Source organism: Manis pentadactyla, chromosome 3, assembly GCF_030020395.1.
Source record: "Manis pentadactyla isolate mManPen7 chromosome 3, mManPen7.hap1, whole genome shotgun sequence".
In the NCBI taxonomy this organism is placed as follows: domain Eukaryota; kingdom Metazoa; phylum Chordata; class Mammalia; order Pholidota; family Manidae; genus Manis; species Manis pentadactyla.
In genome coordinates this window covers 201,906,983-201,925,288 of record NC_080021.1, presented here as the reverse complement: position 1 = coordinate 201,925,288, position 18,306 = coordinate 201,906,983, and the positions used below count along the sequence as shown (strand labels likewise).

General features: G+C 53.6%; 1 protein-coding gene across 10 annotated transcripts in view; it reads right to left on the bottom strand.

Moving 5' to 3' along the window:
- RGS3 (regulator of G protein signaling 3) overlaps positions 1–18,306 on the bottom strand; it is a 116,478-nt gene that overhangs the window by 6,363 nt on the left and 91,809 nt on the right. For 9 of the 10 annotated variants that reach the window (XM_036915572.2, XM_036915574.2, XM_036915573.2 and 6 more), the window contains 2 exons: positions 8,049–9,026; positions 404–468 (listed from right to left, as the gene is read on the bottom strand). In XM_036915572.2, coding sequence (XP_036771467.2) covers positions 404–468; positions 8,049–9,026 — 1,043 coding nt within the window. Of the gene's footprint in view, positions 1–403; positions 469–8,048; positions 9,027–15,556; positions 15,722–18,306 lie in introns of those variants that run through there. The other variant, XM_036915582.2, reaches the window with a different exon arrangement.

Sequence of the window (18,306 nt, the reverse complement as noted above, 5' to 3'; positions counted from 1 at the left end):
CGGTAACTGTGGGTTCAGACCTTTCTCAAAGGAAGCAAATAACTCGACAAGGCCACTGGCTACTGCTTGGCTCAGACACTGGACCAGGGCCAGGACAACTTGGCTGGTTACCTCTGCTTGGTTCCCTATGGCTTCTAGGTACTGAATGAGCGCCTTGCCTCACCGCATGGATGCTGAGAGCAATGCCAGGTGCTCAGGACCCTGGTAACCCTCCTTTCCCTCCGATGCCACTGCTAAGTCCTAAGATCCTGTTGTTCACTGGTGTCTGTCTGGGACAGGATAGCACACAGTCCTTCTCCCTACCTATACCCCTGAAGGAGAGACAGCCCAAGGGCAGAAGAGGAAGAGGGAGACAGGAGCCTCCCTGATCGCAAGGTGAGGGCTATGGATCATTCCAACATACAGGTTTTTGCTCTTTCTCTTCTGGGAGGCTTCATCATCATCCCCAACCGTGTCGGCCCCACTCATCTGTGGAGGAAAGACAGACAGGTTGCAGTCTGGGCATCCAGGGGCTGCTGCCTCAGCAAAGAGAGGCTCAGGATCCAAGAGCAACTGCAAACCAGCCCACCTCCACCCCACCAAAGCTCCCCACGCTCACAGAACAGGGGAGGGAGGGAGATCTGCTACTGGGGACAGCCTGTCCGTGGAACCTGGCTAGCCTGGCAGAGCCTCCAGCCAAAGGAGTCTCATCCTGATGCAACTGGGAACCGGCTTGCAGGGGAGAAGCCAGAGACACATCACTAATGGCAGAGGAGGCCTCACTGCAGGCAGTTGGGCAGGTCGGAAGCAGGGTTCCAGCTGGGTTCCACAGTGTGACACAGCCAATCACTGTCCCTCTCTGAGCCTCTATTCCTTAATTTCCAAATCAAGAGTATAATGACTGACTTAGGATTCTGAGGTTTGAAGGAGACCTGGGATTGGTCAGCAGTATGTAGAGAGAATTATTACACAGGCTGAGAGCACCTCTTTTGCCTTAAAGCTTTTTGTGACTCTCTAGTGCCTGCAGGATATCCAAACTCCATAACATGATGTACAGCATCTCCCATTTTAGGATTTGGGCAGAAAGTCCCATTTTAACATAGTTAAAACGCCTTCAGCTATCTCTCCAGCCTGACCTCTGCTCCAGCAACTTCCTCCAACCGAACCAAATGTCTTTACCTGAGCTGTCCCCTTACCTCAGGCCTTTGCACATGCTTTTGTGATTCTCCCATCTCCCTTTCCTCTTGAGACGCAGCCTCAAGAAAGACCTAGATCTTGGGTAAGCCGTTTAGATGCCCTCTTTCTGGGAAGCACTCCCTGACCCCTCATCCAAGGTTGTATCCCTTTACCTCTTTTTAGGTCCCCACCACATCCAACATAGCTTATTCCAAATACATCCCTCTGCTTGACTATAAGGTCTCAAAAGCAAGGCCTCTGTCTGTCTGGGTCACCTTCATGAGGCCTGGAGCATTAGGAGCTCAATAAATATTTGCTGAATGAATGTGAACATATGACCAAATGAATGAATGAATGAAGAGAGGGAAAGCAGACTGGGAAAGATTAGACCCTTACTTAGGAAAAGCAGGCCTTTACTGCTTGACTCAAGGCTTGTAACTCCAGCCCCCAGGGCTCCCCCCGACAGAGCCCATGCTGCCCTGCCCTCCTCTTCTTCCTTGGCCTGTGTTTTGCCCCTTTCTTGGCATGTCCCCTTCTCTTCTGTCCAGTTTCCTTCCCCTACCAGTCTGCTCCTCCTCTCCTCCAGACCGCTCCAGACTCCCACCATCTCTACTAGGGATGCCCTCTGTTTCCCTAGCCCTGTCTGTGCTTGCCTGTCCTCCTCCAGGGGAAACCCAGGGCCCCAGCAGTGCTACCCCAGAACAGGAGCCCAGGAAACGCTCTGAGATGGCAGAGGAGCTAGAGCTCAGAGAAGGCTGGGCATGGAGACCCTTGGTCCCAAGACAAGACACAGACCACCACCAGATCTCAGCTCTGACTCCTCATCAGACCCACCCTGGACCTCAGTTTCCTCATTTGTAAAATAAAGACGGGCTAACCCTTAAGATGCTGTGCTCTTAATCCTGGAAAGGAAAGTGGCCTTATTCCATATATAGTCAGCAGGAGGAGCTGCGAGTCTCAGTGGGGCAGCCACCCACAATGAATGGATAGATGATGGCTGGAATGGAATGGGTGGGTGAATTATAGCTTTATTTTTGGACCTTGTATCAAAGGCCAGACCTGAAATGGGCATCACTGAGATTCTATCTCATTAATCTTTAAAGTAAGTTCATAAAAGTAAACAGAGGCTCAGAGAAGTTAAGTCACTTGCCCCAAGACCCCAGAGTTTAAGTGACAACTGGAATCAAGGTCTGTTTGAATTCAGGCCTGTGTTTCTCCACGAGAGGATGTTGCCTCTCAAATGCAAGGACAGGGCACATCTGGAATGTGTTCAGTGAAAGACTCAGGGGAAATACCACCTCCTTCCTGAGAAGGCTGCCCCACCAGGGCTGTAAACACGTGTGTACGTGCGTACAAAGGCACACACCCATCCGTGGTGTCCAGAGCTCGGGTGTGCAGGAAGCAGGTAGAGATCTTGCTTCCACTAACTTTGGAGAAATCTCCTAGCCTCTCAGCTTCAGGTCAGCAACAGCAGAGGTGTGGTGACAGCCACCCACCTGGATGTTGGAAGATTCACCAGGATGAAGTTTGAACCCCTGTGGCCCAATCCTGTCACCAGGGGATGTGGGTGTTCACTGCCCAGTGAGTGCTACTGTTGTCCCCCCATTGCACACACAGGCTGAGGTAGCACTGGCCTGGCTAGGCAGTACCCAAAGCCCCCACCCGTGGGAAAGGGCCTTGGGCGCTGGGCTTCCTCCCATTCTAACCTCAGCTTCCGCACTTTATCGGGCCCACACAATGGACCTGGGGACCACTCCCGACCCACCCGCCACCCCCAACCTCTGCACTGCTGGGAAATGGGCTCTTCCTTCCACTGCTGGGAGGGGGTCATCTTCGGCTGGGACCGGCCCACACCAATTGCCTGATGGAGGTACTGAACAGCTCTAGCTCTGGGAGTCAGTCCCCAGCCTAGCCAGGGAAACCTAGGCACCGGGGAGTGGGTCGGGGGGCAGCAGGCCAGAAAGAGAAGAAACTGAGACCAGAAGTCTGGGTTCTGATTTCCAGCCACAAAGCGGCCCCAAGGCTCCTGTCTGCAGGAGCTTCAGCGAGGCCTGCCCAGGGTCCAGCATGCAGAGACATTCCTTCCCATCTTCTCCCCTAGGAGGCTTGCTACACCCTGTGACCCTCCCTGCTGAAAGGCAACTGGGGGTGACCCAAAGCCACCCAGCCCTCCCTTCACTCCAGGCAGGAACCTCTGGGGCCTGTCCAGCCCCACCCAGCCACCTCCAGGGACTGGGAGCGCACAGCCTCTTGGAATAATAATTATAATTCTTATTATAATTACAACTATACCAACAGTCATGGTTAGGAGTGTAGATTGTAAACTACCTGGATTTGAATCTGAGCTCAGCCACTTACTAGCTAATTGATCTTAGCCAAATTACATACCCTTTCTGTGCCTCAGTTTCTTTATTCATAAAATGAGAATGATAATAATAAGACCTGCCTCGTAGGGCTGTTGCAAGAATTAAGTGAACACACGTGAAGTGCTCAGCACAGTGCCTGGTACGTGGAAGTCACCAATAACTATCAGCTACTGTGGTTATTGCTAGTATGTACTGAGCGCTCACCATGCCAGGGACTATGCTAAAGTGCTTTAGCATATTTCATCTAACTGAATCATCACAATATTCTAAGAGCTATTCACTGTTACTGGCCACAGTGTACTTCTGAGGAGAAGGGCCCACAGCAGTCCAGTAACTTGCCTGAGCTCTCCGAACTGTGAGTAGCAGAGAATTTCAGGTCCGGCTCCAGAGTCCACCAATGACTGAGAGCTCTCCTGTGGGCAGGGCCTTACCTGGTTCCCCCATTGGTCCTGACCTGACCTCTGGGGCTGGCTGGCTATGCCTGGCTGCTCTCTCTGACCTGGACCAGCCTGGGAGACCCCATGGAGCCTTGTGGGAATACTGGATCTAAACTCTACACTTACTCATTTAGACATAAGAAAGGCTTTTTTTTTTCAAATACATGGAAGGTGTTACTATAGTTTAGAGCTGGAAATCATCTTAGAGGCTCTCAAGACCTCCGGCCTAGGTGGGAAGCTTAGTGAGGCAGGGCAGACACCTGCCCCCCGCTGACAAGCCACTGCCCAAGCCAGTCGCCTGCAGGAAGGGAGAAGGAAGCACAGCTAGAAGGGCCACAGCCTCTATCTTCTCACTGTCTAAGAATGACCTGTGATCCCGGGCTGAGCCAGGCCTGGCTGGGGTAGAATTCAAAGGCAGCATCCTGAACCCAGACACAGACACTCTCAGGGCTTCCCCTGCTCCCAGGAAAAGGGCAGACACGGGCCCATGGATCTGCCTGCAGGTCTCCAGGGAGCAGCAGCAAGGTAAGGGTCTGGCAGCAGAGGGCACTGTGACACAACTCAACTCAGCACAGGAGCCAGGCCCAGGGAAGACCCACGGAATAATTTGGGGTGCTCTCCTCCTCTCTGGACCTCAGGCAGCCTGCTGGAAGATGACCAGGGCTGAGCAGACCATCTTTCAGGTCTGTCTGGTTCAGACAGTCCTACTCACAGCAGAAATCACTCAGTGCACAAGAGGGTAGGGTGACAGGCATGGGGAAGGGTAACATAGGGACTGTCACCCGTGACAGGAAGCATGCATTCCAGGCAGCCTCGTCTTAGCCACACAGCAGCACAACTACCAGCCTGAGGCCACACCAGCTCTGTCTGGCCCTCCTGGGTCTCATCATCACGGGATCACTGCCATGGGCATAGAGATTTCTACATACTACAATCTTCTTGAACCTCTGGGACATGTCTGCAAAGACTTGGCACTCCCATTTTATGAGAAAAAAATGAAGCTCAGAGAAAAGATATCACTTGGCCAAGTTCTCAGGACCAGGAATTAGGAGGCTGGGCCGAGACTTGAGCACAGGTCTGTCTGACTCCAAAGCCTGAAGACTTCACCCCTCTCCTCTTCACCTCTTACGCGGCCCTGCCTGGAAATGGTGGCCTGTGGGCATCGGCTGACCTTCCCAGGAAAGCCAAGCCCAAGTTAGGAAGATGGAATTCACGGGAGAATCCACTGCCTCTCCTGGCTGTCAGGACCCCATCTCCTGCCCCTCACCAGCATGAGGTGTGCAGGGCCTGGGGTAGAGCCAGAGGGAACTGGACAAGCGTGAGGCCACTGTCCAGCTCCATGATTATGCACAGTGTGGCCTGGGATGAAACGCTTTTCCTGGGGCCTCAGGTTCCCACTGTAAGATGAGTACAACTGGTCCCACCTTGCAGCAGTGCTGTGAAGGCTAGGAAAGGGGGCTGGAGGCACTTTGTGAAGGCTGGGATAACAGTCACCAGTGTGGCTTCTACGATCCTCCTCCTCTTCCTCTTCCCAGCATCATCAACATGATTCCCATTTATGGAGCGCCCACCAGATGCCTGTGTGCCAGGGACTGCCCTAAACACTTTACCTGCGTCGGGCTATCTAATCCTCTCAGCAACCCTACAGATTACCCCTTCCACTGATGAGGAAACTGAGTCTCAGAGAAGGACAGGGACTTGCCCGAGGCCCACTACCTGTCAGAGCTGGAGTGAAACTAGGGTGTTTGTCCAACCTAGACTTCAAGGTAGGGTTCTTCCTGAAGCCAGCTGGCTGGAAGGAGCAGGGCATGAATGACGATGAAGGACTCAAGGCTTAGTAAGTGGAAGCCATCTAGAGGGGTAGCTACCACAGCACTTGGGGCAGCCTCTGAGGCCCCTGCCAGCTCAGTCACTCAAGCCCAAGAAAGGAAGCAACAGGCCAAAAGAGGGAAGGGGAGGAGGGATGCCAGTGGGAACCCTGAGCTCCCAAAGGAGGAAGCTGAGACAGTAGAGAGCTGGTCCAGGCCTCTGGTCTCCCAGGCAGAAGTATCTGCCCCGAAATAGGAGCAGAGATCAACTGATTTGGGGAAACAGAAGTGCATGCATGAATGTGGGTGAACTTATCTGTGCATCAATATTTGTATCGGAGCAAGGTAGGGGTGAGGAACAGAATTTGGAAGGGTCTGGTGGGGCCCAAGGCAGGCCCTTAGACTTCAGTGCCCTCCAGAGAGGAATGCGCAGGCCTGACTTAAGTGAGCCTGAGCCCTCATCTTGGTAGGACAGAGTTCCAGACTCTTTCTTGTAACAGCTGCATTAAGAAATGGCCTAAGATGGGGGACACTCAAACTATGGGGAATATCACAATCCCTGGGGACTTGTTTAAAATGCAGGGTCTGGGCACTACCCCCTGGGAATTCTGATTCCAGAAGTCTAAGACTAGGACTTAGAATTCTATGTATTAAAAACCTCCTCCTGGTGATTTTGGAGCACAACAAAGTTTGAGATCCGCACGTGTTTACAGATGAGGAAGCGGATCCAGTCCTGTGGGGTTTAGTTCTAATTCCCCGGGCCCAGAGTTTAAGGCCCTTTTCTGGAGGACTCCCACCTGCCCTTCTAGCCCAACCACCTTTTAGCAGAAGGTGTCCTCCCAAGGGCCATGTCAGCCTTATTGCTAGTGGCTGAGAAGCTAAGAAGGTTTCCGAGGCTTTGTCCTGACTCACTCAGTGGGGAAGGGTGCTGGAATCCATTGGTCATGTCTGCCATGGGTTTGAAGGCAGGAACAGCAGCATGAGTGCCATGCCCCGGCCATCCCTGCACTTTAGGAAATCTCTGCTCTGGCCAAACGCACTTCTACAGTTTTGTCAGGTCAGGTCCTCTTTCACAGAATGCTTCCTCTTCCTCTCTGTTCTAAACCTGCTCAACCTGTGAGTTGAGCTAGAGAAAGCCGAGGGGCATCTTTCTCTAGAAGCCTTCCTTGATGGCCATAGGCCCTGGGGTTTCTCCTCTCTGAACTCCCAGGTCTCTGAGGGTCAGTGGCCTTCCAGGGGCCTAGTCTCACAGCAGCTGTCATGACAACCCTGCAAACAGCACTGGCTGTTAGCACCTCAGCAGCATTCGCCTGGCATCTCCACTAATGTCACCCAGCACCAGGCTCTTCTGCTTCATCCTCAACCACCATGGGACATGAGTGCTTTTAATCTCTGCCTTTCAGAGGACACCAAGGCTCAGAGGAGCTGAGTGACTCACCTATGGCCACACAGTAAGCAAGGGACAGACCCCTAACTCAAGCTGCCTAATGGGCTTCAAGGCCATGGCACAACCTTTTTGCTGCTAGGCCACCTTCCTGGCCCACACAAATAACTCATTCCTCACAGGCTGAGATCAGCCTCACATATTTCTGTGGCCCCTGCTATGGCACAGAGCACAGGCCTGGCACACAGCAGGAAATCAATAAACATGTATTCATCTATTTATAAATATTTGCAAGAGGCAAATAGCATGGTGGTTACAAGCTCCAGCCCTGGAGCCAGAAGCTAATTCCAGTTCAGACATTTATAAACTATGCAAACTGGTACAAGTGACATAACCTCTCAGCGCCTCAGTTTCCTCAGCTGTAGGGAACAATAATAGTATGCGCTTCATAGGGCTGTCATGAGAATCGATGAACTAATGTAAATTGCTTAGGATAATTTCAGCCCAGAGTAAATATGTGTTGTCACTGCTGTTGGTTGATGGATTTCTAGTCTGGCTAGGCCAGGATCAAGTCAAAATTTTAACTATTTCTCTAGCTACCATCTCAGATCTCTTATATTCAGGTACACAGTGTCCTGGGCTAGGCCACACCTGCTCTATTATTTGGGGATCCTGTACAGCAGAGCTGTAAGAACACAGCATCTGGAGTCATAAAGTCATGGGTTTAAGTCCAGGTTCTGCCTTCTTGGTTCCTCCATACCTGTTTTATTCTCTGTCAGACTGGCAGAAGGCAGGGGTGGGCCAAAGCAAATGCTCATTCTCTGCAGCTCCTAGCCACCCCCAGCCTCCACCCTATCATCTCATGTACCCACTCCCCCTCCACCCTTGGCCTTCTCACCTTCCTGTGTCCTGTGAAAAAGAGGGAAAGGTGGTGCATCGAGCCACCATTCCGGCCCAGTTCCTTCTTGAGGGTGCGGGGCGAAGGCACAGCCCAGGGGGACGCAGTGCCCTCTCCATCCGAGCAGTGCAAGGTGGTGTCGGAGGCGAAGCAGGGCCCGCGGGTCTCCTGCAGCAGGCTGCCCTCGCTGTGCGTCCGGCGCCGCAACGAGTTCTGCACCCGCAGCGAGAGGCCGCCCTCGGCACCCGGGCCTGTCTCGATCATGCTGCTGCGCTTGGCCTCACTGCGCTCTCCATAGTTGTCATCACTCGTGTCCTCGTCCTCTTCTTCCTCACCCTCGTGCCCCTCATCCCCTTCCTCAGCCTCTTCTGCATCCCCCTCATCGCCCGAGCTGCCCCCTTCCGCCCCTGCCTTCTGGCTGTAGGCGCTATCCAGCCGGACTTCAGGGATCACAAAGGTCGGCCTGGAAGCCATGGGCGGGTCCCTGGTGGCTGTTGGTGGGTCTCCAGAGCTCGCAGTCTCCTCAGCAAGGGCCTCAGCTGGCAGGGGGACCTGGCTGGGGGGCAGGGCTTGACACGGCGGCAGGTCCTGGGCTGGGGGATCCTGGATGGCAGGGAGGTCTTGGCTGAGTAGAGGGTCTTGGCTGTGAGAGGGTACTTGCGTAACAGGAAGGTCCTGGCAGGGAGGGAGGGCTGGGGCTGCAGGGGGTTCCTGGCATGATGGGGAGTCTTCGCTTGGCAAGGGCTCCTGGCCCGGAGGGGATTCCTTCCTGAAAGGTGAGTCTTTGCAGAACAGTGATTCTTGGCCAGGAAAAGGTTCTGGGCCAGAACAGGAGTCCTTGTTGGGATGAAGGTCTTGTCCTTGAGGAGGCTCCTGGCCAGGGGAGAGGTCTTTGGTGGGTGGGCGGTCCTCAGCACCCAGCCCCTTCCCTTCCTCCACGGGCATCTTCCTCTTCTCATCTGCCTCCGAATCAAGCATCTGGGAAACAAACAAACAAAAAACAGGAAAGGTTCAGAAGAGGAGGTTACAAGATGCCAGCAACTGTACACAAGCTGGCGTCACAGAGCTGAAATAAAATCAAGCAGTGGCCTGAACCCCACACACCACACCCCACAGTCTGAAAACTGAAGCACCAAATGGGAAGCTGAACGTCCTTTTGGTTTAGCTGTATACAGCTCCCACCCTTATCTCCTTGCTTGAATTTTCTTTCTGCCCCATCAAAAACGTGGTTGGTCATTTAGGAGAGAAGAGGGGGAGGTAACCACCATTATCTGGCTCCTGCTGTGTGTTGGGGCCATGCAGATTAAACCCGCCTCTTACAGAATCTTCCCAACGGCTCTCTGAGGGAAGTGTCACGGTCCCTCTTTAAGTAAACGAAGAGCCAGGCAGTCTCTGAGACCATGGACCAGAACCAAACCAACCTCAAGCCAGAGCAGTCACAAAGTGGAAAAATCTTAGCCCTGGCCAGAGGGTATCTTCTATGTGAATCAAAGTTTTTTAAAAATCCTAGTGGATCACTCAAACAAAAACTTCAAAATATGGTCCACACCTGGACTAAACAGATGTCAGACACATGAAACCTCACTGAGGGATCATCCACCCAGTGATTTTTAAACTGTGTTTGGAGGAACCTCAGGAGTTTCACACACATGAAAGAAAGCATTTCCCACCTGGCAGGCAAACCTCAGGACCCTGCAAGTTTTTGCTGGGTTCCTACAGATTTCATTTGCAAAGGGGGGAAACAGTGCCCTTGATGAAGTCTTGAAAAGCAGCCATCTCACATGAAGACAGGGGTTCAGGGATGGTCGGGAGTGTCCACAGTGCCACAGCCACACGGGGCAGGCAGGTCTCAGCCTGGGCCATGTCCCTTGTCATACTCAAGGACTTGGAATGCTGGAGCTAGAACTCTTTGGAGTCCAAGTTTTGCCCATCAAAAGGCCATGCCACTAATGAAAGAGAAAGTCACCATGCATAGCCAGGAACTGTGCAGACACGTGGGAATGTGCATGTGTACACACACTGGCTGGGAATTTCAGCAGCGAGTACCCCCAGAATATAAGTTAAGAGCTCTTGCTCTAAAGATCATTAATGTCCATCTGGCAGATGAGAAAGCTGAGCCCAAAGAGCAGGGATGTACCCATTACTGCACAGCTGCCCAGAGACAGAAAGGCTATGCCTGAAACTGTGAAATCTTTGAAACCCTGGGGAGTCTGTGATGTTGAAGCCCCAGCCAGGCCTCACAGCTGGAAGTAAGTGGCCCAGCCATGGTTTGGGGTAGCTGTAGGGTGCTACACACACATGTCAGGGGACACACTGGCATCTGGAAGCACCGGAGAAGATGTGAAAGCATGTGTGGGTAAAAGCCACCACCTGGGAGCATGAAAGTGAAAGCCCCCCACCCCCAGCCCAGCAGAGAGAGTAGCTGAGAAGGGAGGGGATACCTCAGAGAACTCTACAATGGTGTGGCCGAGATCTGGTTCATGGGCACAAAAGACAGGTGCCACTTCACCTATGAACTCCCTGCCTGGAGATCCTACCTGCAGCTGAGAGGCACCTTCACCCAGGGATCCCTCAGGCTTCACGGCCTCAGACCTGAAACATCAGTGGTCCCAGCTCCCCACCGCACAGAGGGGAAGGCGGAGGCCCAGATAGCGGCAGGAGGGCAACTGAGAACCACACGGTGGGGCTAGGGAGAGCTATTCGCTAAACCTTCTGGGCCTCAAGGTCTCCACCTATTAAATGGGATAACCAGTGTGCCCAAGGGACAAGCCAGGAGAATATACTATCAGAGGTATAAAACTCTTAAATAGGATAATGGAGGTGGTGGTTGCTGTGGTGATTCAAAAGTGGTTGGAGACGGAAATGCTGAAATGACCCACCTCAAACAGCAGCATGTCTTTCCTGGGGACCCTGGAAGCAAACTCGTTCAAATACCCAGAATCAAAGTTGGCGATTGTGAAGCAAGGCCGCCCCAATCCAGAAATCTTCTCTGGAACCCAAGGTCTGTGCTTCAGCCCAGTCAGGCTGTTCCCCAGGAGACAGACAGACCTCCGCCAAACTGACAGGACTGAGGGCCCAGGCTAGACCCAGACCTAGAAATGCCCGAAGGCACCAGCACCAATCAGGGCTAGCCTGCAGTGAGCCTCCTTCCTTCTTCCTAAGCCTGCCTCTACCTCAGTGACAAGAGCAGCCCCATCCGCCACCTGCTGCCCCACCCTCCACGAGTGCTCTCAAGGAAAAGGACAGGCGCAGCCAGCTCCCTGGGGCCGCACACTCACTCACCCTTCCCTCTGACAGACCCCCAAACCTGGAAGGACTGAGGGAAGGAAGCAGCACCCAGAGCCCTCAGGGCCTGGCATGAGTGGCCCTGAGAGGGGAGCAGGCAGCATTTCCCCTTTCCTGGGAGTGGGGTGGGGGCGGGGCCAGGGGCGGGGGTGGGGCCCAGGCCGGTTCCAGCTCTGACAGCCACCTGAGCCCGCCCCGCTCCGGTAAGTGCAGCAACAGGCTCCAAACCAGAAATGCAAGTCAGCCTGCCTCTGCCAATCCTGCTCTAAAGTGAGGCCAAACCAAACAAAGCCAGGAGGGGAAGTGCCACTGTCCCCAGAGGGCCCCTGCCCGGTGGCCAAGAAACCACCCAGGTCTGAAAGGCTCTCAGTGCGCAGGGCTCCACGTGCCGATGCCCAAGTTGGGCTTTGGTTTTCACCCCAGTGGTGTCGCCTCCAGCTGTGCACGCTAGCCATGCCTCCCAAACTCTTAGAGCCCTATTTCCTCACCTGGAACTGAGTCCCTATATCACACTGGACTCACACGACTATCCTCAGTGTCCCCCACAGGGTCTGGCCCAGGAGATGCAATTGTTAAAATGGAGGCTATTATTAGTCTAGTCTTACTTTAGAGTTGGGGAAACTGAGGCCTCAGAAGCTAAGGGATACCTAATGCAGTAGTAGAACTCATGAATCCTGGCCAAAAGTTCCTGCTAGCTTCCTTGGGCCATTACACACAAGGGCTTGCGAGCCCTGGGGGCCTAGAGGGAGAGGGAGGCTGAGCACCACCTGAGGCCTCTCACCTGGGCCCTTCCCACCCCGGGCAGACGCAAACAAGGACCAGAGCTCTGGTTCTTTTCCTGTGCTCCTGGACAAGGCCTGTGTGAGCACCTGGGCAGGTTCGGTCAGGCTGTTTCCTGGGAGAGATGGGGCTGGGGGTGTCTTGTAGGGACGGAGCCTCTGAAGCAAATACAGGAACCCTCAGAAATCTGTGGGGAGGGCTGGCAAGTGAGAGAATTAGAACAGGAAAGGAGATAAAGATGAGAGCACATCACAGAATGGATGCCAGGCATGGGGTTGGCCTGCGAGCCACAGAATGACACATGCAGAGCCAAGCTACGTCAAAAGTGTTGTGGGCAGTATGAGCAGGACAGGGACATGCATGCGTGAATACATACATGGATTCCTTCATTCTCCAGGTACCAAGTGAGGCCCTGGGGGATAGTAGAGGACAAGTCAGACACACAATCCCTGCCCTCAGCTGAGCAGAAAAAACAGAGGTTTGGACAATTGATCTTGATGAATGTGGTGAGTGCTCTGATGGAGGAGGTGCAGGCAGCTGGGGGACACACAGTTAGGCAGCTGTTGCAACAGGTTGGGGTGACAGGAATCCAGCCAAGGCACCCCAGAGAGCCCAGCCTGCTCTCTCAGGGCCTTGGGTCCAGAGTGCTCTATGCAGCTGCCCCCTTCCTCGGGGGAATGTATCCTGCCCATCCACCATGCCTTTGGCTTGCCTGGACCAGGGTTAATTCTGTCCACGTCTCGCCTACGAGAAGCACACAGGAAATGAACCAGGCCCTCTAAATGGAGCTGCTGTTTAGGATCTAATAAAATCCTCTCCCCAACCCAATCCAGAGCTCAGAACAGGCTGAGAAGGGTGGCAAGTATAACACCCACAGCACCTGCCCGCACCAGCTGGGGCTCCTGGGTTACAGACCTCCACCTGCTATTGGGGTTTGGGGTGACAGTGAGCTATAGGAAGTGACTTGCCCAATGTCACACAGCTACTAAATGTGGAGCCAGATCTGCTGACCCCAGAGTTAACCTGCTGCGCTCACTCTGAGATGACTCATCACATCTACCACAGATGCCAGCTCTGCATCTGCCCTCAAAAACCACTTCCTGCGCTGGGGGTGGAGTGGGGGATTGGAGAGGAGGTGGGGGGTGTGAACTGGGGCTTGCTCCTGTCTCAGGAGGGCCCTTATACAGCTAGGATTTTACAGAAATAGCACTGGACATAAAGCCAGAGACCTGGGATGGATTCTCAACCCATCATTTGCTAGCTGAGTGATCCCAGGCTACCACTTCTGATTTTCTCTCCTGTTCCAGAAAGCTAAGGCACCAAGTCTGTGAAAGGACAGGAAAGCACCCTGTGAACTGGAAAACCGTCCAAGAAAGGGAGAGGCCATTAGAGTTCATGCCCAGGGGTTGCACCTCCAGCCTTGCCTTTTGAAATGGGGTTGCTTGCTCCTTCAGTCCGACATATTCTGGGTCCCTGTGCAGCTTCTAGGTCCCTGGCCCCACGCTGGCTTCCAGAACCTCAGCTGCTTGGCTGACACTTAGCTTCCCCAGGCCAGCTCCGTCCAGTTCCTCAGTCTGGCTTCTTGATAACCAGAGGCTGGAGCCAACCCCCCGCCTCTGCCACCATCTCAGGGTCTCCAGATGGTTCTCCTCCTCCCCTGCCCACAATGTGACAGGTTTGGCAAAGACCAGGAGAATGGAGGCAGCACCTTACAGGGGTGAGAGCTCTGGAGATCGACCCCACTTAACGGCCACTGGCTGGATGACCTTGGGTGTTACCTCCCTGTGCCTCAGTTTCCTCAGCCATAATATGAGATTAATGATAGTTCATCACAGTGTTGTGGGAGGAGTGACTGAGCTGATGTGCATCCAGAGCTCAGCACCATTTTGGCACATGAAGCACTCAGACAGCAGCCTGACCACCACAGTGTAGCCTGGCTTCAACATCCCCCTCCTGGATTTCTTCCCACCAATTCAGTGATCCCTTCTCCACCCGTCATGGGCCTCTCCTGTTCATCGCAGCCTGTCCCAGGGCCCTGCCCTCTCAGTCCTGCTCACTCCCCTGTGCACTCATCTGCTCCCCAGGTTACCGTCCCCATCTGTACCAGCTGGCCGCCAACAATGCCCAGTCCACAGGGCCAGCCCAGACCTGTCTCCTGAGTCTAGATCCCGGAGGCAAATGTTCACCAAGTACTCATGGGGCAGCACTGCTCCCAAACACTACTCCAGGCTCTGGGGATACAGTAGCAAATGAGAAAGACTCCATCCCCTTCCCAGCAGAGCTCACCAGCCAGAGAGAGGAAGGACTGCCATTAACCAAGTCCTTGCCCGTAGAAACATGCAATGAATATAAACTGTGGTCTGCAATGTCAAGGAAAACTATCAGGTGCCATGAGAGAGAACAAAGGGGCATGTGGGAAAGGCCTCCCTCTGGAATGACACTGAGCCTGGAATCTGCTCAGTGGGCAGAAAGGGACTCACTAGGGAAGAAACAGCATATGCAAAGGCCCCGAGCCAAGAAGGCTAGCACCCATGTGGCTGGAGCCAAGGTGCAAAGATGGAGGCCTCCCTCTGGAAAGCCCACTGTGCCCCCAACTCAAACTGCCCCAAGCTGAATGCATGAACCTCCCTGGAGTCCATTCCTCCTCTCAGAGTCTCTGTATCAATAATGCCACCATCAGTTACCCAAACCAGGGACCTGAATATCATTTTCTCTTCCTGTCCCTTCACTACCTGCCAATTGCCAAGTCCTCCTGATTGTTCCTAAGAATCATTCCACTGGGGGAGGTTATGCATGGGTAGAGACAGGGGAGTATAGGGAACTCTCTGTACTTTTCTCTGAAATTCTAAAACTGCTCTAAAAAAATCTAGTTTATTAATTTAAAAAAATAATCTTTCTACGCTCCATCTCCACTACCACCACCTCCCTCTAGACCACTGTCATCTCCCATCAGGATGGATGCCCACCTCCCAGTGGCAATCTGGACCCCTCTGGCCATTCTCTGTGCCATGATAGGGGAGACTTCTAAATGCAAATCTACTCTTCCACTTCTCTGCTTAAAACCTTGACATGGCTCCCCAGTGCCCTCCAGAAGAAGTCCAAGTTCTGTAGCCCTGGAAAACTCCAGGCTCTATTTCTACCCCTGGCCTCACCTCTCACCACTTCCATGTTAAGTGTTTGATGAATGAATGAATGAATGAATGGGCAATCCAATGAAATTCATAGGACCATCTACACTCTTACTACTCAAAGTACAGCCCATGAACTCTTAGGACAAAGCCAACATGCAGGAAAGAGGAACCCCTGAGGAGTGAGAAGGAAGGAGACCCCTCTTAGAAGCCTTCCCTACTCTGGGCACTACCACCTGGCTAAGCCAGAAGGACATGCCCTCAGGGCTGGCCTTCGGAGCTGGTGCGATGCCCCACCACCCTCTGGATGCCTACCTTCTCACTGGGCAGATAGAGGCAGCTGCCAAGCTCAGGTTCCCAGCACTGAGCTCCCTGTCAACACTCTGCCAAGACCTTCTCCTCTTTGGAGCTCAGACACCACTGCTTCAATGTACATGGTGGAGGCCTGGATTTGCAGTCTCTGCCCACTACCGCACAGCTCTAAAGACCCTTCCACACCTCCAACTCTCTTCTCTTCTGGAAGGCATGAGAGTTGAGAGCAGGGGTTTCCCCAGCCTCTTCCTGTCCCTGTGGAGACTGATGTCTTCATCAGAAAGAGAGTCCCAGGCCCCATGGGCCTCTCCTGTCCCACCTCTGGGCTGTCTGCTTGGGAACCAGCTCACTTGTGGGCTCTGCCAGCCCTCCTCTTCCCACCTGGCACTGTCTTCTCCTCTGATCTGTGCGTGTACACTATCTCATTTCCCTGTTATCTCTACTCCTCACGTCCATTTCCTGCCCATCCCTTGGAGCCCAGCTAAATGCTCCCTAGGATGCCTGGCTAGAGGGCTCTCTGCTCTCCTGCCAATGCCCAGCCTGCCCTACTCTCATGGCCCTGGGCAGTCCCTGCTTGGGCTCCTCAGGATTATGACCCTGGCTTTTTCACCCCCACTCCTACCCCCCAGAGTTCCTAAGCAAATAACTAAGGGGCCCTAGCCACGGGCCAGGACATGTGTTGGGCCCTGGAGGCAAATAGTGGCATGATACATCCCCTTCCCTGAAGGTGCTAGGTCTATGGGGGAGAACCAGGCAAAGGGCCCAAACCAATCTCCCACCCACCCACGACCATCCCAGGGGCTATGGAAGCACAGAGGCAGCTGGAAAGGCTGGGGTGGCTCTTGGGGGAGGTAATGGGAAAGGGGATGGAAAGGATTCCAGGCTGAAGCCAGGGACAGCATGGAACATTCAAGGAGGTGCTGGTGGTTCCATGGAACAGAAGCATGGATATGTTAAGGAATCTGCTTTACCCTGAAAGCAGTGTTTGCCTGTTGCTGTAGCGATAGGGAAGGTGGAGCTAGAGATGGTGGAAACAGAAAACAATGAGAGAGATGAAGAGGGAGAAGGAGACAGAAACCATTACTTGAGTGTCCACTAAACACCAGGCATAGTGACCACTGCTTTGCATACACTCTCTCACTTCCAGCAACCCTATGTGGTCAGAATCATTGGCCCATTTTGTAAATAAGGAAACTGGGACTCAGAGAGGTTAAGTAACTTGTGCAAGATCAAAAAGCAAGTAAGGAGGGGAGGTGAATTCAAACTACCGGTTGGCCTGGCTCCAAAGTGCTGCTCTTTCTACTACCCCGTGATCTCCTTTCCCGCCCCTCTCACTGCCTTTCCTCATCCCTCCCTGCCTCCCCTCCTTCAGAAGACCTTACCAGGCAGCCACTCAGGGCCAGGCACCAAGCTAGGCATGCACAAAACCGGATGCAGGGTCCGGGCTCTTACCCCACATTGTTGGAGATTGAGGAGCAGGTGTCTAACTTGCCTGCCTGGTGGGTTGGCGGTTGGGGTGGGTCACCTGGTGACCTTCCCAAACTGTCTCCCTCCAGGGACCACTTCATGGGCAGGGAGAACCAGAAGCAAATGGCTTCTCTGTGATGTTCCAGGATTTGGAATCCAGCAGACCTGGGGAATCTCACTTCCCTAACCATGTGGCTGAGGCAGGCGTGGCCCCTCCCTTGTGGGGCTGCCACTCACAGGAGGGAGGGCCTACTGCCTAGCAGGCTCAGCCCTGGGGTGCCCTGCCTCTCCACCCGACACTTAACTAACCTCACAGCAGGCACCAGGGGCCAGCTCCAAATCTGAGGCTTAACTCCAACCAACAGCCCAGAGATCAGGGAGCACTTTCAGAGCCAGGGGAGGTAGAGGGAAGCTTATTGCTGGTGAAGAACTGGGGTCTGGAGAGAGACAAACCTAGGTTCAAATTCTGGCTCTGCCACCTTGCAGCTCAGTGTCCTTAAACAGGCTGTTTAACCTCTTCAGAGTTCCATTTTCTTATCTGCGAAATGGGCTGACATTACTGCATTCTTGGGAGATATCCACATAAAGGGGCATGACACCTAGTACGTGCTCCGTAAACATTTGAAATTCCCATAATCACACTTATTATTCTCATTATCATCACTGATATCATCAGTCCCCTCCACCACATCCCACCCTGGGAGAGGGTACAAGACACATTCTGACAGAAGTCTGAGATGGGGGCATTATTATCTGCATATTTCAGGGGAGGAAACTGAGGCCAATGCCAAAGGCCCTGGGGGCTAGAGCAGTAGCTGAGCCTGTGCCCAGCTTCCCCTAGGCCGCACGGGTCCGGCTCACTGCGTGGACTGGGTCAGGTGACTCCGCCCTCTAGGCCGCTCTCTCCTGGAGGGGGGCTGCTCAGCACTGAATCTTGGCCGGCCTAGAGGGGTCAGATCTCAGGACCGAAAGGGACCACCAGGTTTCCTCATGGTAGATCAACAGCAGGAGACTCAGAAAGCACCCCCTTTCCAGAGGTACCCCGGCCTGTTGTCTGCTCCAGTTGCTAAAATATTCCTCCTTTGGGGCTGCATGCGGGGGGAGGCTCTTTCACTCAAGGACACTAAAGTGGGCATCTGGCCACTGGACTCAGCCATAACCCTGTGGCCAAAGGTCACCCTCCGAGGCTCCAGACACGCTGCTACCTCCACCTCTGCCTCCCTGAAGCAGACAAACTCCCTCTCTGCCAAGGGGTGATGGTAAGGCTGGGTTTGTCTGAGTTTACA